Source organism: Clarias gariepinus, unplaced genomic scaffold (assembly GCF_024256425.1).
Source record: "Clarias gariepinus isolate MV-2021 ecotype Netherlands unplaced genomic scaffold, CGAR_prim_01v2 scaffold_33, whole genome shotgun sequence".
Taxonomy (NCBI): domain Eukaryota; kingdom Metazoa; phylum Chordata; class Actinopteri; order Siluriformes; family Clariidae; genus Clarias; species Clarias gariepinus.
The window spans coordinates 135,796-156,354 of NW_026521000.1; the positions used below are offsets into that span (position 1 = coordinate 135,796).

The window sequence follows — 20,559 nt, forward strand, 5'->3', positions numbered from 1 at the left end:
CTGGGTCTTCAATAACTACCTGGACTCCATATTAACATCAATTAACATCAGCTATTATAGCTGAACTGCCTCCCACCCTACACACTGTATAAATGCAGATCATTTACTGCTTTCTGTTATCACCCAAATGAGGATGGGTTCCCTGTTGAGTCTGGTTCCTCTCAAGGTTTCTTCCTATTACCATCTCAGGGAGTTTTTCCTTGCCACTGTCGCCCTCGGCTTGCTCACCAGGGACAAACTGACCATTTTGATTCATACAAATTCACATTTTATACAAACTTAAATAATTCTTTTGATTGTGTAAAGCTGCTTTGCGACAATGAAAACTGCTAAAAGCGCTATACAAATAAAATTGAATTGAATTGAATTGAATATATTGTTTAATAAAAATGTATTATACACAGTGTGAGCCAAAAAAATATATACACACTTCAGGAAAAAACTACTTGTATAAAGATTTCAATACTAAATGTATTGCTATATGTTATATATTGGTATATATGATATTATTAATATTATATCAATATAATATACATCATATTATTTTGGTGAAGTGTGTATAAATTATTTTGTCTGACTCTGTATACTGCATACTGCGAGTTAGGATATTAAAGCTAAAAATAATCTGATTAGCTTTAATGTAATCAGTGATGTTATTATTTCAGGTTAAAGCCCACGTACAAAGATGAACCCAATGATCTTTTTAAACTGTAATTTCATGAAATATTTGTTTGGGGTCACATTATATTGGTTTCCATTGGATTGGTGGATAAATATTAGGAAAGTGTACAAAATGTACCTCATTCACTGCAAGATTTTGAATCTACTGTCATTTCATTTTATTCCAATCTTATTGGGAAAGAGAGGATATAGAAAAGTTTGTGTTTTCGCCTTGTTTACACTAAGTTGTCCTTCTTTGGTGCTCAGACAAATACACTCCTTGTTCGGTAATCGGAGAGTGAATCACAGATGAGAAATGGAAAAAGTAGATGTTCAGCGCTGTTATTTCAGCCGAAGTGAAAATATGAACTAATCCCTGTCTGCCATCGTTCATATTCTACTAGTTCTAGTTACAGCAGACATTTATGGGTGTTTAATTCTGCAGTAGTATTTCAGCTCAGTCTAATTGTCCATGATTAATAGAAAATATGTGTGAGTACAGATCACTGTGATGTATAACCTACTGAAAAATCATTGTGTAATCTAATAAAGTGATTCTTGAACACTACAGCGCACACACTTTTGTCGCTGTTATCAATACCAAAAAAATCTGATAAAAACAGAAGAGAGTAAATAGAAATGATTCTGAAGTGTTTTATTTTCATTAGAGAGTAAAATATAAAGGCAGTAGTCATAACCCACAGCTGTAACCCCAGAGGAGCTCACTGCACATCCTGGTATCTGACGAGGACGGGGTAGGTAGTTGCGATGTGCTTCTGGTTGTAGTGATGGCACACGACCTCCACGTCATAAAGACTGAAAGACAGTCTGACACGCTCGTTAGGAGACGTGATGAAACACAGGGTGTACAGGGCGAACTCGAACTCCGGGCTCACACCAAGGAAGATGCTGCCTTTGGGCTTGATCCCGTTCTTCCAGCTGAACTGAAGAGCTAAGATGTGTTTGTTCTCGTCAGGCTGTAAACCACATTCGGTATAAAACATGAGCTCGTGTTAATTAACATTATAATTAAAAAACAATTAGCATAGTTTTTATTTATCAAACAAATATAACACATACAGTAAGACGTATGTGATTATAAGAAAATAATCCACAACACCTAACGCTAAGCCTGACCCAGAACCACTTATTCCACCACATTGCTCAATGTTCTACAACAATACTGGAGATTTCTGTATTATGAAATAACACATATGGAATTAGGAAATTATGTAATAACAACAGTTAAAACAGTCAGTTGTTATTTTAAGACATGAAGGTCGGCTGTTCTGGAACAGTTCCTATAAGAACAGTATTGTGTCGAGTGTGTTTGTAAAACCCATCAAGCTCCATGATGAAACTGTCTCTCATGAAGACCTTCCCAGGAGAACAAGACCAAAACTGAGCTCTGCTGCAGAGGAGAAGTTCATTTAGAGTCACCAGCCTCAGAAATCACCAATTAACAACCAGCACCTCAGATTAGAGCCGTTATGAAGCTTTACAGAGCAGAAGTAGCCAGGGGTAGCTCAGTGGTTAAGGCATTGGACTACGGTTCGGAAGATCCCAGGTTCAAACCCCATACAACCACATTGTTGTATGTTTTAACTCTTTCTAATGATTACAGTTTAAACACTCCCATGTTACAGTAACAGAAACATACTTTTGTGGCGTTCCCTTTCACGCTGTAGCCTCTGTAGTCGATGTGGCCGAGTTTCTCTTGTAAATACAACTGAATCCAGTTATGGAAACCAATAACAGTATGTCCTCCTCTAGTTTCACCTACAAAGACATGCTCGAACCCTGAAGAGTCTGGTCTTTTGGAGAGAGAGAGAGAGAGAGAGAGGGAGATTCCATATGAGAAATCATGCAAAATGAGATTTCATATGTTTATTGTCAGTAAAAGCAAAAAGTATTTAAAACCTGATAGAGAAAAACATTTTAGTTACATAATCATACATAATAAAACTTTAAAAGCAAAAGCTTCAGTTTAAGTCGTTGATGTCAGCTCCTCATTACAGAAGTCCATGACTGCTGGGGAAACTGAACCTGCTCTAACAAACTGTAATTTGCGTTGTGTATTGTGTTTTGCAGTCAAACCCCTTTCACTTTGAATACACTTCTGTGACTGGAGATCATAGTGCTGAAGTTCTCGACTGCAGAAGAACAGATCTACACAGTAGAGTATCTGTACCTGCTGGACCCTCTCCTGGCGTACAGTTTGAACCAGATGCAGTACAGCTGCTCGACAAACGCTGATGTGTCGAGCGGGGAGAGATTCTTCTCTACAAGATATTTATGGACAATCTGAGGAAAAATGACAAAACAAGAGAAAAAAAATACAATTTGTGGTTTTAAAGGTTTAAATCCAACGGCCCGGTGTGCTTTAATGTGGAGTTACACGGCTATGAAACTCAACAATGTGACAAAAATATTTATTTATGCTTCTTCTCTGCACTTTAAATTAGCAAATTTACAAAAATGTTTTTGTTGATCAGGAACAAAAATGGATCAAAAATCTAAATTTGAAAAAAAAAATCACAACTCAGGTTCTAACAGAAGGCTGAATCCCAAATCCCCCTCTACTCACTGAGTGTGACATTGCGTAAATGTTTGAACACAAAGGTGTTTCACAGCTTTAATTATTTCCTGTCTTCACACATTTCCTTCCCTGTAGTGCTTGACTTGTGCTTTTTCTTTAGTTTTCAGCTCAGGTGTTACCTTCATTACAGGAGTCTTTATTATGGAGTCCAAAAACCTGTGATTCTCTGCCTCCTCCTCCGGGGTCACGACCTCTGGTACACCAGTATCACTCTCATAATTGTCCAGAAGTGAAATGAAGGCTGAAAAACAGGAACAATATCTACATATTAATATGAGTAAAACTGTTACTATTATTAAACATTCCCTTTAGTCTTGGTGTAAATATTTACTTTTCCCGTTTCTTACCTGAAAACGTTTCCTTTTTAAAAATGTTCTCATCCACGAAGGTGAACAGAGGAGATCCAGCCGCATCGTCCTCATCACTGAGGTTTGAGAGAGTCGTTGCTTTACTCTGCAAAAGACAAAGTCATGAGGATGGAGTTTATATCTGTCCATATACAAAGTAGGAAGACACTTAGAGACAACACACCCCAGTCACGTTAATAAGCCACTCGACTTCTTTGAAGGAAAGCTCTAGATAAGTGACGAAGTAAGCCTGTTATAACAATTACACGTGTATTTGATCTGTTTTGAACTCGGTGTTATTTGATCTTATTGGTTTAGAAATTGATATTTTAATGAAAAGTAAACTTGGCTGATTTCGTTATCATTTTGTTGACAAGTGGGGCTTGAAAATTCGCCCACCGCCTTAAGTGGGGAACGACAGAAAATGTTTGAGAACCACTGGCTTAAACACATCTCCTGTTCTACTAAACTTCCAGCCTTCTAACACACAGTATGAGTGCAGATCAATCCCTGCTATCTGTTATCACCCAGATAAGGATGGGTTCCCTGTTGAGTCTGGTTCCTCTCAAGGGTTCTTCCTATTACCATCTCAGGGAGTTTTTCCCTCAGCACCGTCACCCTTGGCTCGTTCATCAGGGACGATCTGATCATTCTGATTCACACACATGTTTATGCATATTATTTTAATTCTGTAAAGCTGTTTTGTGACAATGACCATTGTTTAAATCCCTATACAAATAAAACTGTATTGAGTAGAATTTATTCTGTATTTATTTTAGCCATAATAAGATCAACAGGAGACGAGATGCTGAAGTTTCCGGCACACATCCTCCTCACAGCGTAGAACTTGGTTCCTTCCACAGATGTTCTCCTGTGTGATAAGGTTTATGTGTTTAATGGCTTCTGGTTGGATTAAATGTTCATAATGCTTTGATGAACTGGTCCACTTCTCTGGGTACTGATGCCGAAATGGTTCCCACAGCTTCCAGTAGATCACATCAGTCAGATTTCAGCAATGTGAAATTCTGTAAATTATGATATTAATACTGCAACAATGATAATTATTTATTGAAAAACATTTTTTAAAGTCATGCACATGCAATTAACCTGTTTATGTCATAGTGTACAGTATACTGTCATGTAAGAAAACACACTCTAGAGTATATAAATGGTGTGATGCGACACGCAGCTGACTTCCTGTTATCTCTCCAAAGCGCCTTATCTGTGTATAACAGCGCCATCTGCAGGGTTTTATTCCACTTATACACTTATATGAGGTGCACACACTTAATTTAGCACACTTAATTATTTATTTAACATTTAACACACTTTATAGTTTACAGCAGTGGGTCATCTAAAAGACAAATTAATGTCTGTTTTCATTTTATACATTATAACAGCTTTATACAGTCTCTCTCTCTCTCAATATATTTATTATATATTATATAATATATATCTATATTATATATTATATTATATAAATATGAATATATATATATATAATATATATATATATATATATATATATATATATATATATATATATACAGTGAAACCTTGGATTACGAGTAACGCGGTTTGTGAGTGTTCCACATGACGAGCAAAGATTTTTAATAAATTTTGATTTGGAAAACGAGCAAGTCTTGGCATGATCACAACTGAACCAACGTTTTTTCTCTCGCGCAGAGAGTGTGTGTGTTTGTGTGTGTGTAAAGCAGAGAGGGGGTGCTTCACACACACATACAAACACACACATACTCTGCTCTTCACAAAAACACTGCTCTGTCGCGATTCTTTTCAAAGGTAAAGTGCCTGTTTGTTTGCTTGGAATACAAGCCTGCTTCCTGAACGAATTATGCTCGTAATCCAAGGTTTTACTGTACATATAATTCTTATATAAATCCATATATACATATTCCGGTAGCTGTAAAATTTACCCTCTAACTGACGTACATAAAAACCAAAACAGGCGTTAACACACCCCCTCAAGGCTTTCATATAAGCAGATATATTTGTTTTATTGTCATTGTCCTAGGCTGTGTTTAGTGCCATATTCAGCTTTAAGGATTATTACAAATCTAAGGACTACTCAATGTTTCACCGCTCTTAACTAATGTGTTTGTTTCTTTTATTATTATTATTATTATTACTTGCAGAGATATGCGGTAGTCTGTCCCGGGTCTCAGGCGGTTGACGTCGTTGTCCCACACGTCCTGCACTACAGCTGTCAGTTCTGGGTCTTGTTCAGTCATGGTGACTCCAAACAGGGAGACGTTCACAGATGCTCAGGGTTACTGAAGCAAAATCAAGCCAATCTTCATAAAAACTTTTGCGTTGAAATTCATATCAGCGGTTGAGAAAAACAAAACCCACCTGCGTACACAGTGCAGAGCGGCTGTAGAGTCCCACAGTGACCCCGGGGTATTCAGTACAGTTCTGAGTGTGTAGTGTGGCCTATGACAGCAAGAGGCACAGAGAGAGAGAGATACAGAGAGAGAGACAGAGAGAGAGAGAGAGAGAGAGAGCTCATTGGAGAGAGGCAGCACATGTCAGCAACTCTAGCCAAAAGGATTAGAGGCGGCTTGCGGTGCTTTTGAATGTTCCACTACAGTGAGGATTCGGGGTCTTTGTACACATTTTCATTTCAGTGTGTATTATGTATTAAACTTTAGTAAATTCTATCTTTACCAACACTTTAAGTTCAGCCTCTTAAACTTGCTGAGGCTTGAGAAAGGATGAAGGTGATGAGCTAATTATTGAAATAATTAACAAAAAAACAGATGTTATATATAATTTGGAAACTTTCTAAGTAATAATTCATGGCCTTACTGTTTACTATAATCTAAGTATTTTCACACACTTCTCCCAAACCTGTCACACGCAGGAAAACCTAAAAAAAAATTTTATTTAACACATTTGTCATATATGTAAATAAAAGCAGTTTTTAATGAATATTAATCATTTTAAAATGACCTCTACATTTATTTCATTTCTTATTCATGTTTCATTTAGACATGTTAAAACATAATTGTAAAACCACAAGATGTGTGTAAGTGTTTTCTGGGTTCAGAGTTCAGACAATCAAACAAAGAGTTAAGATCACTTTTAAATGGATTAAAAAGACATAATAAAACAGTGGCCGCGCTCGCAGTGGTCTCACATCTCCAGGGTCAAGGGTTCGACTCCCGCCGCAGGTCTGAGTTTGCGTGTTCTCTCTGTGATTGATTGGTTTCCTCTGGGTGCTCTGGTTTTCTCCCACTGTCCAAATACATGCAGATTAAGATAATTAGTGTTCCTAAATTGCCCATAGTGTGTGCACGTGTGTGCTCTAAAATTGATTGGCATGTCATCCAGGGTGTCCCCTGTCCTGTGTCCCAAGAGTGACCCTGTCCAGTACAAGAACTATAGTGAACAAGTGTGTGTGTGTGTGTGTGTGTGTGTGATTAATAGAAGAGTTTACTAACGCTGGTCTCATTAATGATGCATGCGTTCAGACCGCCTTTCAGGGAAAATACATCTTTAATAGTCTTTAATGTGGTGCCATTACTTTATGACACTGATGTAATGACTTTAAGTCATTGAAAATGAATCTGTAAATATTTTGCTGATAAGAAAGTCGCCGTATTTTGAGAAGAACCGAGCAGCTGAGGCAGTGCGGACGGAGATAAGATCGCTCATCAGTTATTCATACAGGAAGTCTCGAATGTGTTAAACGTAAACAACAGTCAGACATCATCGCTGCCTACATGTCACTTTATTGAGGCAAGCATGGGTACATGAATAAAGTTATACAAATATACTCATGTTTTGATTAAAGAATTGTCAAAGAAAAAAAAAATATATATATATAATCCCAATAGAGAAATAAGATATTTTTAATAGCAGCTTTATTCTGATCTCAACATGATTCTTCTTAAACTTTTTTAATTTACTGATTCATTCATTTTCAGATCAAACAGAAATGATTTCCAAACTCAGTCCTCACCCGTTCCTCTCACAAAAGTCTCTCGTACCTCATACACAAGGACATAAACATGAGAACCTTGTTTATGAAGACACGTCTGAAGAACAGTTTGAGTTTCACGTTCTCATCGAGGCTTCTGTGTCCAACAAATTTCAAGCTGTTTTGTTCCTGAATCTCCTTCACCGAGATGATCATTAATTAGTTTGGAACTGTTACAAATGAGACAAAAATCTATGTAAAGCGAGGGGTTCTACACAGCAGGTAGCAGGTGGAAGTGCACCAGCGAAAAGCCTCCAGATGGGGTCACTGAACTCCTGTTTACTCATCTTCATCACTCGAACCCTCGTCTTCTTGTATGCCGTGGAACAGTCTGGGGAGAGAATAAAAAAGTTTTGGGAGAGATGAGAACACATCTTATATCTCAAATGTACTCTTCAAAATAACTTTTTATTCTTCCAGTAAAGCCAGGAGAAGTGTAGAGGTGTGTGTAGAGGTGTGTGTAGGGGTTGGGTGTGTGTAGAGATGGAGGTGTGTGTGGAGGTGTGTGTAGGAGTGGAGGTTTCACCCCTAAGGGGTAGTTCTAATTTCACTCATCTCTTCTGCAAATTCATCAACCTGTATATTAGATCCTGTACCGACACATTTTCTTAAACAGATAGTACCAGCAATAACAGAACCCCTGTTGAGAATAATTAATTCCTCACTCAGCATTGGGTATGTTCCAAAATCTTTTAAATTAGCAGTTATTAAATTTAAATTTTATTTGTCACATACACAGTCACATACACTGTGCATCCGGGTAACAGAACATCCAGGAGGTGTGCAATTATGCTTGAAGGTGACATATTTAAAGTGTCTTGTGATAGAGTAATTGGATAATTAACTAATGTCCACGAATGTGTAGTTGTGCAATGGACACTAGTGTAAGTGAATGTCCAGAATGTCCACAGTAAGTGCAAAAACCATGTGTGTGGATGTGCAAAATGGATCAGTACTGTGTGGTGTACTGATTTAGAGACCGTATTGCCTGCGGGAAGAAGCTCCTCCTCAGTCTCTCTGTGTTGGTCTTTAGGGATCGGAATCGCTTTCCTGACCTCAACAGAGTGAACCGTCCATTGTTGGGATGGCTGAGGTCTTTCACCATCTTCTTCGCCTTGGTCCAGCACCGCTTGCTGTAGATTGAGTGCAGGTCAGGGAGCTCGGTGCAGATGATGCGCTCAGCTGATCACACCACCCTCTGTAGAGCTCGTCTGTCCTGTATGGTGCTGTTCCTGAACCAGGTTGAGATGTTTCCCGTCAGGATGCTCTCTATGGTGCAGGAGTAAAAGTTCGTCTGTGGTGGTAGAGACGCTGCCAGGCCTTTTTCACCACGGAGTTGATGTGACAGGACCATCACAGGTGTGAACAACGAGGTATTTGAAGCTCTCCCACTCTCTCCACTGGGCTTCCGTTGATGATGGGGTCTGGTAGTTCCTCTACTGCTTAGTGCTGAAGTCCACTATCAACAGCTTGTCTTACTGATGTTTAGAAGGAGGTTGTTCCTCTGGCACCAGTTCTCCAGATTCCCAATCTCCTTTAGGTAGGCCGTCCTGTCGTTGTCAGAGATTAGGCCCACCACGACGGTGCCATCAGCGAACTTAATGATGGTGGTGGAGCTTGTAGTGGCCACACAGTCATACGTGTACAAAGAGTACAGCAGGGGGCTCAGAACACAACCCTGGGGGGCTCCAGTGCTGAGAGTAAGGGAGGCTGAGACATGTCCACCCATCCTTACTGCCTGTGGTCTGCCAGTTAGAAAAGAGAGATCCACTGGCACAAAGAGGGGTTGAGTCCGAGGTGCTCCAGCTTGGTGGTGAGTGTAAAGGGAATTATGGTATTGAATGCTGAGCTGTAGTCGCTGAAGAGAATTTTAACATAATTCTCCCTTCTAGTGTCCAAGTGAGTGAGAGATGTGCGGAGGAGGTTTGAGATGTCATCATCAGTAGAATGATTTGGACGGGTTTGTAGCGGGTCAAGTGTGTCTGATAGAGACGAAATGATGAAGTCCTTGACCAGCCGCTCAAAGCAGGAGAAGCAGGATGAGGTTTCTTCGGGACAGGACCAATGGAGGACTCTTTGAAGCATGTGAGGATCACCGACTGAGATAAAGAGATGTTAAATATCTCAGTGAACATAGATCTGCTAGCTAACTGGTCTGCGCAGGTTCTGAGATTACGACCTGAGATGCCGTCTGGTCCTGCTGCTTTCCTGGTGTTCACTCTCTTGAAAGCTCTTCTCTCGTCATCCTCGCTGAAGATAAACACGTTACCAGTGCTGGCGGTGTCTTCCTATCTGCAGCCGTTAGCGCCGCTAGCATTAGCATCGCCAGCGTCTTTAGCTGCAGCCTCGAAGCTAGCATAGAAAGTGTTCAGCTCGTCTGCCAGAGTCACGTCCGCCTTCGTCATACCGGTTGTTGTGTTTTATAGTCCGTTATTGTCCTTAGTCCCTGCCACAGGCTTCTAGAGTCACTCTGTTGAAGCTGTGACTCTAGTTTCCTCCAGTAGCGCTGCTTCGCCTCTTTCATTGTTTTCCGGACGTTATTTGACGCAGCTTTGTACAGGTCCATGACCCCCGACGCAAGTCCCATGTTGTAGGCAGTGGTGCGAGATCTCAGAGCGTCGCGGATGGTTTTATCCACTCACGGCTTCTGGTTGGGAAACGTTCTAATAGTCTTTTTCTTCACAGTAGCATCCGCTAGGTTACCAATGAATCCCACAACGGCTTCCGTAAACACGCTGACGTCATCATCTGAGCTGTTTCTGAACATGTCCCAGTCTGCGTCATCGAGTGCGTCCTGTAAGGCGGCCACCGATAGGTCCGTCCAGCCCGCGACCTCCCTCTGAACCGGAACTTCCTGTTTCAGCCTTTGTTTATATTTTGGCATGAGGAAGATGGCGGCATGATCGGATTTACCAAACGGAGGGCGAGATTGTGCCTTGTAGCCGTCTGTGACTTGTAGCGGACTGTCGTGTAACGATGGTCCAGTATCGTTTGGCCCCTGGTGTGGCAGGTGATGTGTTGATGAAAGTTCTGCTTTGCGCGTTTGAGGTTGGCACTGTTAAAGTCCCCCACCACAATAAGTGCAGCGTCCCAGTGTTGTGTTTGATGCTGTGTGAGTGCCTCATGCAGCTCGCATAAGGCAGTGTCCGTGTCCGCTTGTGGTGGAATATAAACGGCGCTGATTATGATCGATGTAAACTCCCGAGGTAGATAAAAAGGACGACATATGATCGACAGTAGCTCCAGGTTTGGTGTGCAGGAGCGTGTAAGAGAAACAACGCTCGCGCTGTGGCACCAGCTGCTGTTCACCATTAAACACTAGGGTTGGGTACCGAAAACCGATGCCAATACAGCACCGATACCTATATACCCGGTGGTTACACGTGCAGTGAATGTTTTACAGCAGTTGCGTGTAAAGGGGAAAACAGGTGAAATCTAATGAAAAATTTGAGGGCACACAGAATAAAGTTAAAAGCAGAGGGAGGCACCGTGTTTGATAGCCTGCGGACAACAGCTGGCACTATCGGTGTGGGTGAACCCCAGCACCCAGTCATACCAACCGTAGCAAAAAGGACTCCACCGATTATGATGACGACAGCAGCCTTTCCGCAGGTTAGTCGTAGGCTAATGTAATGGTAATTGCAAAATGCAAATCTTGCATTCATGCTAACACATGGTCAAACAATTTGTAAAATACTAATGTAACATGGATTCTTTTTATAATTATGGCTTTCCAGATAGTACTAGTAGTACTACAACAGTACTTATATATTCATATATACTTTAAACTTTTAATATATTGTTCAATTTTAAGCATTCAATGTTTTGTTTAATAAAAATGTATTCTTAAGTCATCCACCATCATTTTGTGGCTTTGGTAAAGTATCGGTTCAGGCACCGTTTTGGCACCGGTACCGTTTAAAAGTATCGATTTGGCACCGGTATAAAAAATAACCCCTAACACTAGGGGTGGGTATCGTTTGGGTTTTTTTCGATACCAGTGCCAAATCCGATACTTTTAAAACATTAGCCTACTACTAACCTGCGGAAAGGCTGCTGTCGACATCATAATCTGTGGACTCGTTTTTGCTACGGTTGGTATGACTGGGGCTGGGGTCATCCACAGCGATAGTGCCAGCTGTTGTCCACAAGCTGTCAAAGGTGCCTCCCTCTGCTTTTAACTTTACTCCGTGTGCCCTCAAATGTTTCATTAGATTTGACGTGTTTCCCCCTTTATACGCAACTGCTGTAAAACATTTACAGAATCCTTTCTTGTGAAATATAGCCACACTTTCGACGTCTAGTTTTAGGCATTCTAACGAAAGTTGTTTAATTTAGCAAGCTAAGATAGCGGTAGACCACCCGCTGCCGTCAGAGCGAGTGTAACGTTAGTTGCTGCATTCATGCGGATCGCGGATGGTCTCTCATTTCCTGATGATTTGTGCTTTAAATTTTTTTATCTAATCTAATAAACTTTGATCTACAAAAATAAAATAGACATCACTGCAATAATTTTTTGGATTTGTATTATCACAGCTTTCCGAAGTGTTTAAGATTTTTTCAATTAAGGAAATAATTTATTTTTTCGATCCTTTCTTACACCCCCATAAATGCAGTATTAAAATTTTACTAGCGATCATGTGTGTTAATGAATCTGATGCTTATTACAACTGTGTCATTCAATCGACAGTTCAGGCATTTAAGTGACAACGAAATAAGGCACTCTGATTCGGTCCGGTACATACCGGTTATATAGGTACCGGTGCCGTATTGGCACCGTATTAAACACACGCCGCCTCCCCTTGACTTCCCCGAGTCCCGTGTCCTGTCCATGCGGTGAACCGAGAAGAACTTGGTCGGCTGGATGGTGTGATCCAGCACCGCTGGGTTCAGCCATGTCTCGATGAAGCAGAGGAGATTGCAGTCCCGATTGTCTCTCTGGTACTTTACTTTGGCCCTGAGGTCATCGAGCTTGTTCTCCAGTGACTGGACGTTAGCGAGCAAAATGCTAGGCAGAGGTGTGTGGTGTGCACGGGCGCTCTGCCTGTTCCTGACGCCGGCTGGTTTCCCTCAGGGCTGCCGCTTTGCATCACGTCCTTTGTTCTCCCTTAGGATCTCACTCGGCCAGCTCGGATACGGAGTTAAAACGTTGAATTTTAGGTACATTGTATACCAATAGAAACAAGAGTGTCTCTATCATACATAATGTACTCAAACCGATTATTAAGAAACCTGACATTACAGGCCGATATCAAACCTCCCCTTTATCTCTAAGATTCTGGAAAAGATAGTAGCGGAGCAGCTATGCTCATATCTACATAGAAATGGCATACATGAACTGTATCAGTCAGGATTTAGGCCTCATCACAGTACAGAGACAGCACTCGTTAAAGTAGTAAATGACATCCTATTGGCCTCTGATCAGGGTTCTGTAACTATGCTTGTATTACTCGACCTCAGTGCAGCGTTCACAGATAAGAAAATGTAGTAGGAATTAAGGGTACAGCCCTCTCCTGGCTCAGATCCTATCTGACCCATCGTTACCAGTATGTTGTCTTAAATGGTGATTATTCTGCATGTTCTCTAGTGGAGTTTGGTGTTCTGCAGGGTTCAGTTTTAAGGCTTTGAAGCTCATGTAGATAATATTACCAGGATAGCTTTCTTCACCTCAGAAATATTGCCAAGATAAGAAATATATTGTCGCTAAACGACGCAGAAAAACTAGTTCATGCTTTTATCACCTCTAGGTTGGACTATTGTAATGCTTTACTGTCTGGTTGTTCAACTAGGTGCTTAAATAAGCTTCAGCTAGTCCAGAATGCAGCAGCGAGAGTTCTCACTAGAACCAGAAGATACGAGCACATCACCCCTATCTTATCTTCACTCCATTGGCTCCCTGTGAAATTTCGCATTGATTTTAAAATACTACTCTTGACATATAAAGCATTAAATGGTCTCGCGCCGCAGTACCTGAGTGAACTGCTAGTGTCTTACGATCCGCCACGCCTACTTTGATCAAGGGATGCAGGCTGCTTGTCAGTACCGCGTATTATGAAAACTACAGCTGGGGGCGGAGCTTTTTCTTACAAAGCCCCAAAGTTATGGAATAGTCTTCCAAATAGTGTTCGGGACTCAGACACAGTCTCAGTGTTTAAGTCCAGGCTAAAAACCTATTTATTTAGCCAAGCATTTTTATAAATAGATTTGCCATAGGTAAAGGAGCAGATCTGGGGGACTCATGGACGTAGAGTATTATGGTGAACTGGTATGTTTGGATGCTGTCTTCCTCACTCTCATTGATCACTCAGGTTTGTTGACGGTGAGGTGATTGGTTGCTTTACATCTCAGTTCCCCTTCATGTTTGTGTTTCCTTCTGGCTCTCCATTTAGTTATGATGTCATAGTTAGTCCTGCTGGAGTCTCTGCTTGCACTCTACAGTTAATATACATTCACATTATACATTGTTCGACTGTGACCGGACCTAACTGTTATCTCTCCTCCTCTGCTCTCCCCTCTCCTGTTCTCTCTTCCCTCTCTCTCTTCCCTCTCTCTGTTGAGCTAAACATGTTGTACCTGAGCTGCCAGTGATCCAGACTCCCTCTGCCCTCCGGACCTGTCTGACCCATCCTGGTGCCCCGCTTCTGGTTGGAGATCTCGTCACATGGATGCCCTGTGAGTCTCTTTGGCATGAGTCTGGTTTTTGGGGACTGTTTTACTTTACCATGAAGACGATTCTGGCCTCGACTGGTGTTGACAGCTGTTTCCCTGAGGACTTGACTTGCTGCAGTTGCTCGATAGTTCAGGACTGGAATTTCCTAAAAGTCTACCAGTGACAACCTGGACTCCATGTTAACATCAGCTATTATAGCTGAACTTGCTGCCACCCTACACACAGTATGAATGCAGATCAATCCCTGCTCTCCGTTATCATCCAGATGAGGATGGGTTCCCTGTTAAGTTTGGTTCCTCTCAAGGTTTCTTCCTATTACCATCTCAGGGAGTTTTTCCTTGCCACTGTCGTCCTCGGCTTGTTCATCAGGGACAAACTGACCATTTTGATTGTTAAAAGCGCTATACAAATAAAATTGAACTGAATTGGAGGTGTGTGTAGAGGTGTGTGTAGGGGTGTGCGTGTAGGCGGAGTCATACTTGTCGTAGCAGGGCAGTTTGGGGTTTCTGTAGTGGCCGTAAGGGTTGGTTAGGGACAGAGGAGTCATGCAGATCCAGCAAAAGTACCGCCCACAGGTGGAGCAGGTCATTTTGTTGCAGCCTTCTATCTTCTGCAGAGTGAAGAGGAAAGACGTGTGTTAAAACATCTCTCAGCGTTCATTCAGTTTAGAACAGAGACACAAAGCTCTACAGCGTAAGGAAACACACAGAGCACGCTCAGAACTCATTCGTTATTAAGTGTCTATGAAGATCTGCACTCAAACAAACATTACACAAAACCATCCAATGCATTAAACAAATAGAAATTTACTCTGATTGTCCTCAGTCCCCCTTCTCGTCATCTAACTGAGCTGTTTATAGAACCATTTAAGCTCTAACTTCGGTTTCGCTGAGATCTAACCAGGGTTTCTCCAAACATAAAATTCCACAAAGATTAGATTTTTAGTTAGTTTTTCTCAGGTTGCGGCGTTTCGGTCAGGTCGCGTAGTTTTAGGGTTTTAAGACGCAGCAGTGAAGCTGACCTGAATGTGACATCCACAGCGAGGACAGGATTTAGAGTTCTCTTCCAGCCACTTCTTACTGCAGTTCTCCTCAACAACACGCTGGATTACCTGCTTACCAAAACGCTGCTCCATGAATTTTTTCTCATCCTTTGAGGCAGCCATGTACTTCTCATGCAGGTCATGGAGCTCCTCTAGGAAAAAAAGAAAGGAATCTTTAAACAATCTTTTTTTCCCATTTCAATAAAGAATGAAAATGTCAATTTAATAAAATAGGCTTGTAGGTCTGAGAAGCTTCTTAAAAAATTCTGCTCAATGCATCTCAAATGACATGACAAAATCTCATGACAAAGTTAACTCTCATATATTCCAGATTAATTACATGTAAAGTGAATTATTTCAAGTCTTTTTTGTTGTAATTTTAATGATTACGGTTTACAGCTCAGGAATATCAAAAATCCAGTATCTCAAATATTAAAATATTTTCTAAAATCAACCAAAAAAGAATTAACAAAGTTCTGAAAAATACATCTGTGCCAGACTCTAGGAGCGTAGTTTCCAAATCAAGATCTAAAATAGGACTTTGGACCACTGAGCAACAGGTAAGATGCCTCTGACGTTGTCTCTGGCTCATGAGTGGCTTCTCACAAGAAGTGCAGCAGTTGAAGCTCGTGCCCAGAAGACGTCTGTGTGTGGTGGCTCTTGATGCACTGACTCCAGCCTCACACCACTCCTTGTGGATTCTCCCAAGTTCCTAAATCAGATTTCCTTCTGAATCAGGCTGCAGTCGTCCATGTTGCTCGGGCATATTTTCCTGTCACACCTTTTCCTTCCAGTCAGGTTTCCTTAAATACACTACCGCACCTTCTGTCATCTTCTAGACACCTATCGAGTCAGCAGTCTTCCCCATGTGTGTGCTGAACTAGACCCAGAGATACACTGTATTTATACTGTATAAATAGTAATTTACACAAACTTCAAATGAAATATTCTAATATTTTGCGATACTGGGCTTTTAATTTTAATCAGCTGTAATCGTGATCATCGAACTTAAAACAAACAAGGCATAAAATATTTCACTTTTCATGTAATCTAGAATGAGTTTCACTTTCACGTTAAACTGCAAAAGATCTTAACTTTGTCACAATATTCAAACTCTTTTGTGATGCACTGTATATTTGCATAACCTCTTCAAAAGTAATTAAGGGTGTGGCTAAAAAAATGAATAATTCTCAACAAAACTGGTAAAAGTTAAAATACAAGTCCTCATCCCCTCCCTTTATTTGGAGTCACACATGTGCCCACAGTTGGACGTTAGCCTTTAGGGTTCTCCTGTCAGTTACATTTAATTAGCTGTGGCCTGAATATAGAACTCATCATTAGTAAAAGTGCTCACGGGAGGAGGGCAGGCAGCGGAGGAGGCCGTGGTAGGCGTGCTTGCAGAGCGTACAGAAGGCGTAGCGGCAGCCCGGACACAGGCCCATGGTGGAGTCGGGCTCCAGCATCACGGCCGAGCCACAGGACGAGCGGGGACAGTAAACAACGTCCGACATAAGGTCCAGGGAGTTCTGCAGCAACAAGCGATCGTAGCGCGCAAACTCGTCCTCCCCGACCAGCAGCTTCACCTGTTAGAGACACACAGTGTGTGACGCGGCTGCTAACGTTTTATTCTCTTTTATGTTCGTATGACATTACAGGCCTTTTAATATTTCACGTAACTCACCTGATGTTTCAAGCTAACTTATTGACTTCAAGACAATCTCAAGTTAATATCACATTTATGTGAGATAGATTAGCTTTAAATGATGCTGCAGACACACACAGGTGTAAGAAAGTACCTGGGAAGGGGTCGCTACAGAGGCGCACTTGGGCTCGGGGCAGGTAAGGCACTGAACTTGGCCGTCTCGGATCTGGATCTGGAAGAACTCCTTGATGCAGGCTTTGCAGTAAACGTGCTGACACCCTTTAAAGAGCGTGCAGCTGGAGCCCGGCTTCTCAGAGAAGCAAATCCCGCAGCAGAAGACCTTATTGTCAAAGAACTTCTGCATCTGAGCTTCGTCAAAGTCCAGGAGGTGGCACAGCAGGTCCACATGCGACTCCAGAACCGCACGGGGGTCCAGCTCCACCGGCTTCTTCTTCTCCATGCCTGCGCTTTCAGCACGGTCGGTGGCTCCATCGGTTCTGCAGCTCTCTAGCTGAGAACGTTTGCTGCTGTTGCTGGCGATCTCCAGAGGAGACTGCAGGCCCAGGAAGTCCAAAGCCTCCTCCTTGAGGAACTGGATCCAGGTGAAGAGCACCACACTGCCCTTATTCTCCTGCCACAGGTCATCCAGACGCTTACACAGAGACGTCAGCTAAAGAACAGATAAGGTGAAGAGAGACAGACAGGTGGAGAGCGAAACATCATCAGCGATAAACATTTTTTTCTTTAATTCAAGCGTGAGTAAGGATCAAAACAGAACAGACAAACTCAAAACCAAGGATTTCCTCACCTGGAGTCTAGACAGCCACTTGGAGCTCAGCGTAAACACCGGCGCTGATGAGGAAGGATAATCGACAGGAAGCTCGAAACTCAAGACCAGAGGAGGCAGGAAGGACACGCTGTACTCCACACATTTATCCCCTGTGCAGGGACGTTCACACAAGCTCAGGTGAGTGGGGTGAGTCAGATTTAAACGCTAGACTGAATGAATCCAACATCGTCTCACCTTTGACCAGCAGCTTGAAGTCCCGAGGAAGCTCCAGACACAGGTGGATTTCACCTTCACCGCCGGATTCGGCTCGGCGAAACTCCTCCTCATCATAAATACTCGCTAGAGCCAGCAGTTCATCAGTCTGTGCTTCCTGATCCTCAGACATTTGAACATTCCTGTAGGAAGATGTTTGAATACCCACACACGGAATAACAGAAGTAGCTGTTAGTTGTTGTGTAAGAATTATGACTAAACCGTTCTGACGTTGAGATTAAACATCGTAAGACATGTGATGGCATTTTTTTTTACTTAACATTTATAAACGTTGATTATAAAAAATGATTTGTAGGTAAAACTAAACCGTATTTAAATTGTAATCCAAAAAAAGTAATTAAGCAAGTATTAGAATTTTTTTATCCTTTTCACTGTTTTTGTAGCTAATGCACATCATGTATTATAGAAATCCTAAGTGTTGTATTGTGATGTGATGTTTTAGTCGTATCGTCCTGGAACAGTGAACTGGAATAGTTAAGCACATTATTAGAGCATTGATTATTGTTTAAGTTGTAACACACTCTTCTGCGTGGTTATACGACTGACAGCTAGGGACACTCTCCGTAACGATTTCTGTTAAGCTTAATGCCTTCTGTTCATCTGCCTTTTTTTTGGAGGGGGGGGGGGGAAGGGGGTTCAGTTTGGACTTGTTTAAGTGGTATTGTTGATATTCTTTCGGCTGCTCCTGACAAGGGGTCACCCAGTTCACACATACAAGCTTGGCATGTATGGTTTTACACCGGATGCCCATCCTGACAGAACCCTCCCATTTTATCCGGGCTTGGGACCGGCACTGCATCCAGCGGCTGGGGTTTGGGCACCAGCTGGCGATTTAATCCGGGCCTTCAGCATGACAGAAACACCTACCACTGAGCCACCAATTATTGTAAAAATAAATAATTATATCACAGCTTATAGCTATGTATAATTATTTTTAAAAATAATAAACTAAAATAAAACAATTGTAAGAAATACATTTTATTGAATTATATAATATTTGGTTATTAACAGATTAATTTTAAGTACTCAGGCTGTGCGAGTGTCACAGGCGTCACATAATGTCACATGACCTGAGTGCCTGCTAATTAATCCAATTAATTTATTACAAATCTGCGGGATGCAAAGAAAGTGTTTAATATAGGTAGAACACTTTAAATTATATATACAGGTATATAACATTTACAACCCCTCTGTAAGAGCAGGTCAACCTGTTACTGAGCACACTCTGAGTTAGTTATATTAATATGTTATAGTTTTTAGTTTAACACAGAATGTACACAATTAATGTTTTAAAAGAGTCCATGGAAAAACGTAAACTTTACAGTATAATAAAAACTACTGACTTTATTAGTGCACAGTGTGTAATCAGGTGTGTGTGTATATATATATATATATATATATATGTATGTATATATATATATATATATATGACTAATCCCCCGCACCAGTCTTTGTGTTTGTGTGTGTGTGTGTGATACAATACAGAGTGATCACACACACTTCTCTGATTCGCTTCAAGGCCTTAATGAGACTGTTGTCCTTGTTGTCTCCTGCTATTGTTTGTATATTGATAAGCCATGCAGTAGTCGGACTGTGTACCCGGGTCAGTGACAAAATATTTGCCCCCCCTCCACCCCTTTGTGTGATTGTCACACTCTGATTATGTGTGTATCGTATTCATTTTATGTTTTTAAAATCACAAACAGCATTTGCTGTACACAAAGGTCCATGATGTATGATGAAATGAACTGCAATGATGGGTGCGGACATGTGCGCATGCGCAGAATCCCAACGCTTCCAGTTGGACCTGCTGGGAGTGTCCGTTTACTTTTGATCTAAAGGAGAACAGTGTGTGTAACATGCAGCAGATACATCTGAATAATAATAATAATAATAACAATAATAACACCAAGCCACACACATCTCAGTGACACACACACACACACCACACACACACACACCTCACACACACACACACACACACACAGGTGTGATCCAGGAAGAGTCCCAGCTCATCGTTCTATTCTACAGGCATTACATTTAAACTAAACCCTGATCAACCCAACCCCGACACCCCCCCCCCCCCACACACACACACACACATCTCTAACCCTCACCCGCTTATTAACACTTATTACACAAGTTATAACTTATTATCAGAGCTAACAGCTAGCTAAACCTCAGCGGACATGACAGGTTTCTAGCTAATAAAACTGGCTGTACCCAGACCTTAAAAACAACACTCTCGTTCCGGACTAAGTTGTGTAATAAACCATCCTAACTCAGTAGATTAATGACTAACTTACCCACAGAGTATTGAGAGAAATAAACACCAGCAGAAGCAGCGCGCGCTACTTCACACTGCCCTCAGTCACTGACTCCGCTTAGTCCCGCCCCTGCCGCGCGCCGATTGGCTGGCTGTTCACCGTCGGCGCTGTTTGTCCAATCACATTCCCGATGAGCTTGGTTGTGTCAATGAAGTCAACCCTAATACCGGAAGTAACGCCAGGCTAAAGTTTTCTTCCCCCCAGCT

General features: G+C 41.6%; 2 protein-coding genes across 2 annotated transcripts; both read right to left on the reverse strand.

Annotated features, from left to right (window-relative positions):
• Window positions 1-1,382: 1,382 nt before the first annotated feature.
• Window positions 1,383-5,933, reverse strand: endou2 (endonuclease, polyU-specific 2). The gene is made up of 6 exons (XM_053490846.1): window positions 5,757-5,933; window positions 3,607-3,712; window positions 3,379-3,500; window positions 2,852-2,964; window positions 2,321-2,474; window positions 1,383-1,637 (listed from the first exon to the last, which is right to left on the reverse strand). The coding sequence occupies exons 1-6, from the start codon at window positions 5,856-5,858 to the stop codon at window positions 1,383-1,385; spliced, it is 852 nt and encodes a 283-aa protein (XP_053346821.1). The 5' UTR covers window positions 5,859-5,933.
• Window positions 5,934-7,341: 1,408 nt separating this feature from the next.
• Window positions 7,342-20,419, reverse strand: rnf14 (ring finger protein 14). Its single transcript, XM_053490852.1, has 8 exons — window positions 20,333-20,419; window positions 17,988-18,148; window positions 17,772-17,902; window positions 17,118-17,633; window positions 16,676-16,904; window positions 15,301-15,473; window positions 14,759-14,889; window positions 7,342-7,940 (listed from the first exon to the last, which is right to left on the reverse strand). The coding sequence occupies exons 2-8, from the start codon at window positions 18,136-18,138 to the stop codon at window positions 7,889-7,891; spliced, it is 1,383 nt and encodes a 460-aa protein (XP_053346827.1). The 5' UTR covers window positions 18,139-18,148; window positions 20,333-20,419; the 3' UTR covers window positions 7,342-7,888.
• Between the last annotated feature and the right edge of the window lie 140 nt (window positions 20,420-20,559).

Bases quoted from the DNA above. Each gene is read 5' to 3' on its own strand.
- endou2 (XM_053490846.1), bottom strand. From the start codon at position 5,858: ATGACTGAACAAGACCCAGAACTGACAGCTGTAGTGCAGGACGTGTGG. The intron at 2,965-3,378 runs GTAACACCTGAG...ATTTTTCCTCAG, and splicing joins TAAAGACTCCTGTAATGAAG to ATTGTCCATAAATATCTTGT. The intron at 1,638-2,320 runs GTATGTTTCTGT...TGTGGTTTACAG, and splicing joins TGAAAGGGAACGCCACAAAA to CCTGACGAGAACAAACACAT.
- rnf14 (XM_053490852.1), bottom strand. From the start codon at position 18,138: ATGTCTGAGGATCAGGAAGCACAGACTGATGAACTGCTGGCTCTAGCG. The intron at 17,903-17,987 runs GTGAGACGATGT...GTCCCTGCACAG, and splicing joins CTTCAAGCTGCTGGTCAAAG to GGGATAAATGTGTGGAGTAC. The intron at 16,905-17,117 runs GTACTTTCTTAC...TGTCTCTAACAG, and splicing joins CTGTAGCGACCCCTTCCCAG to GTGAAGCTGCTGGTCGGGGA.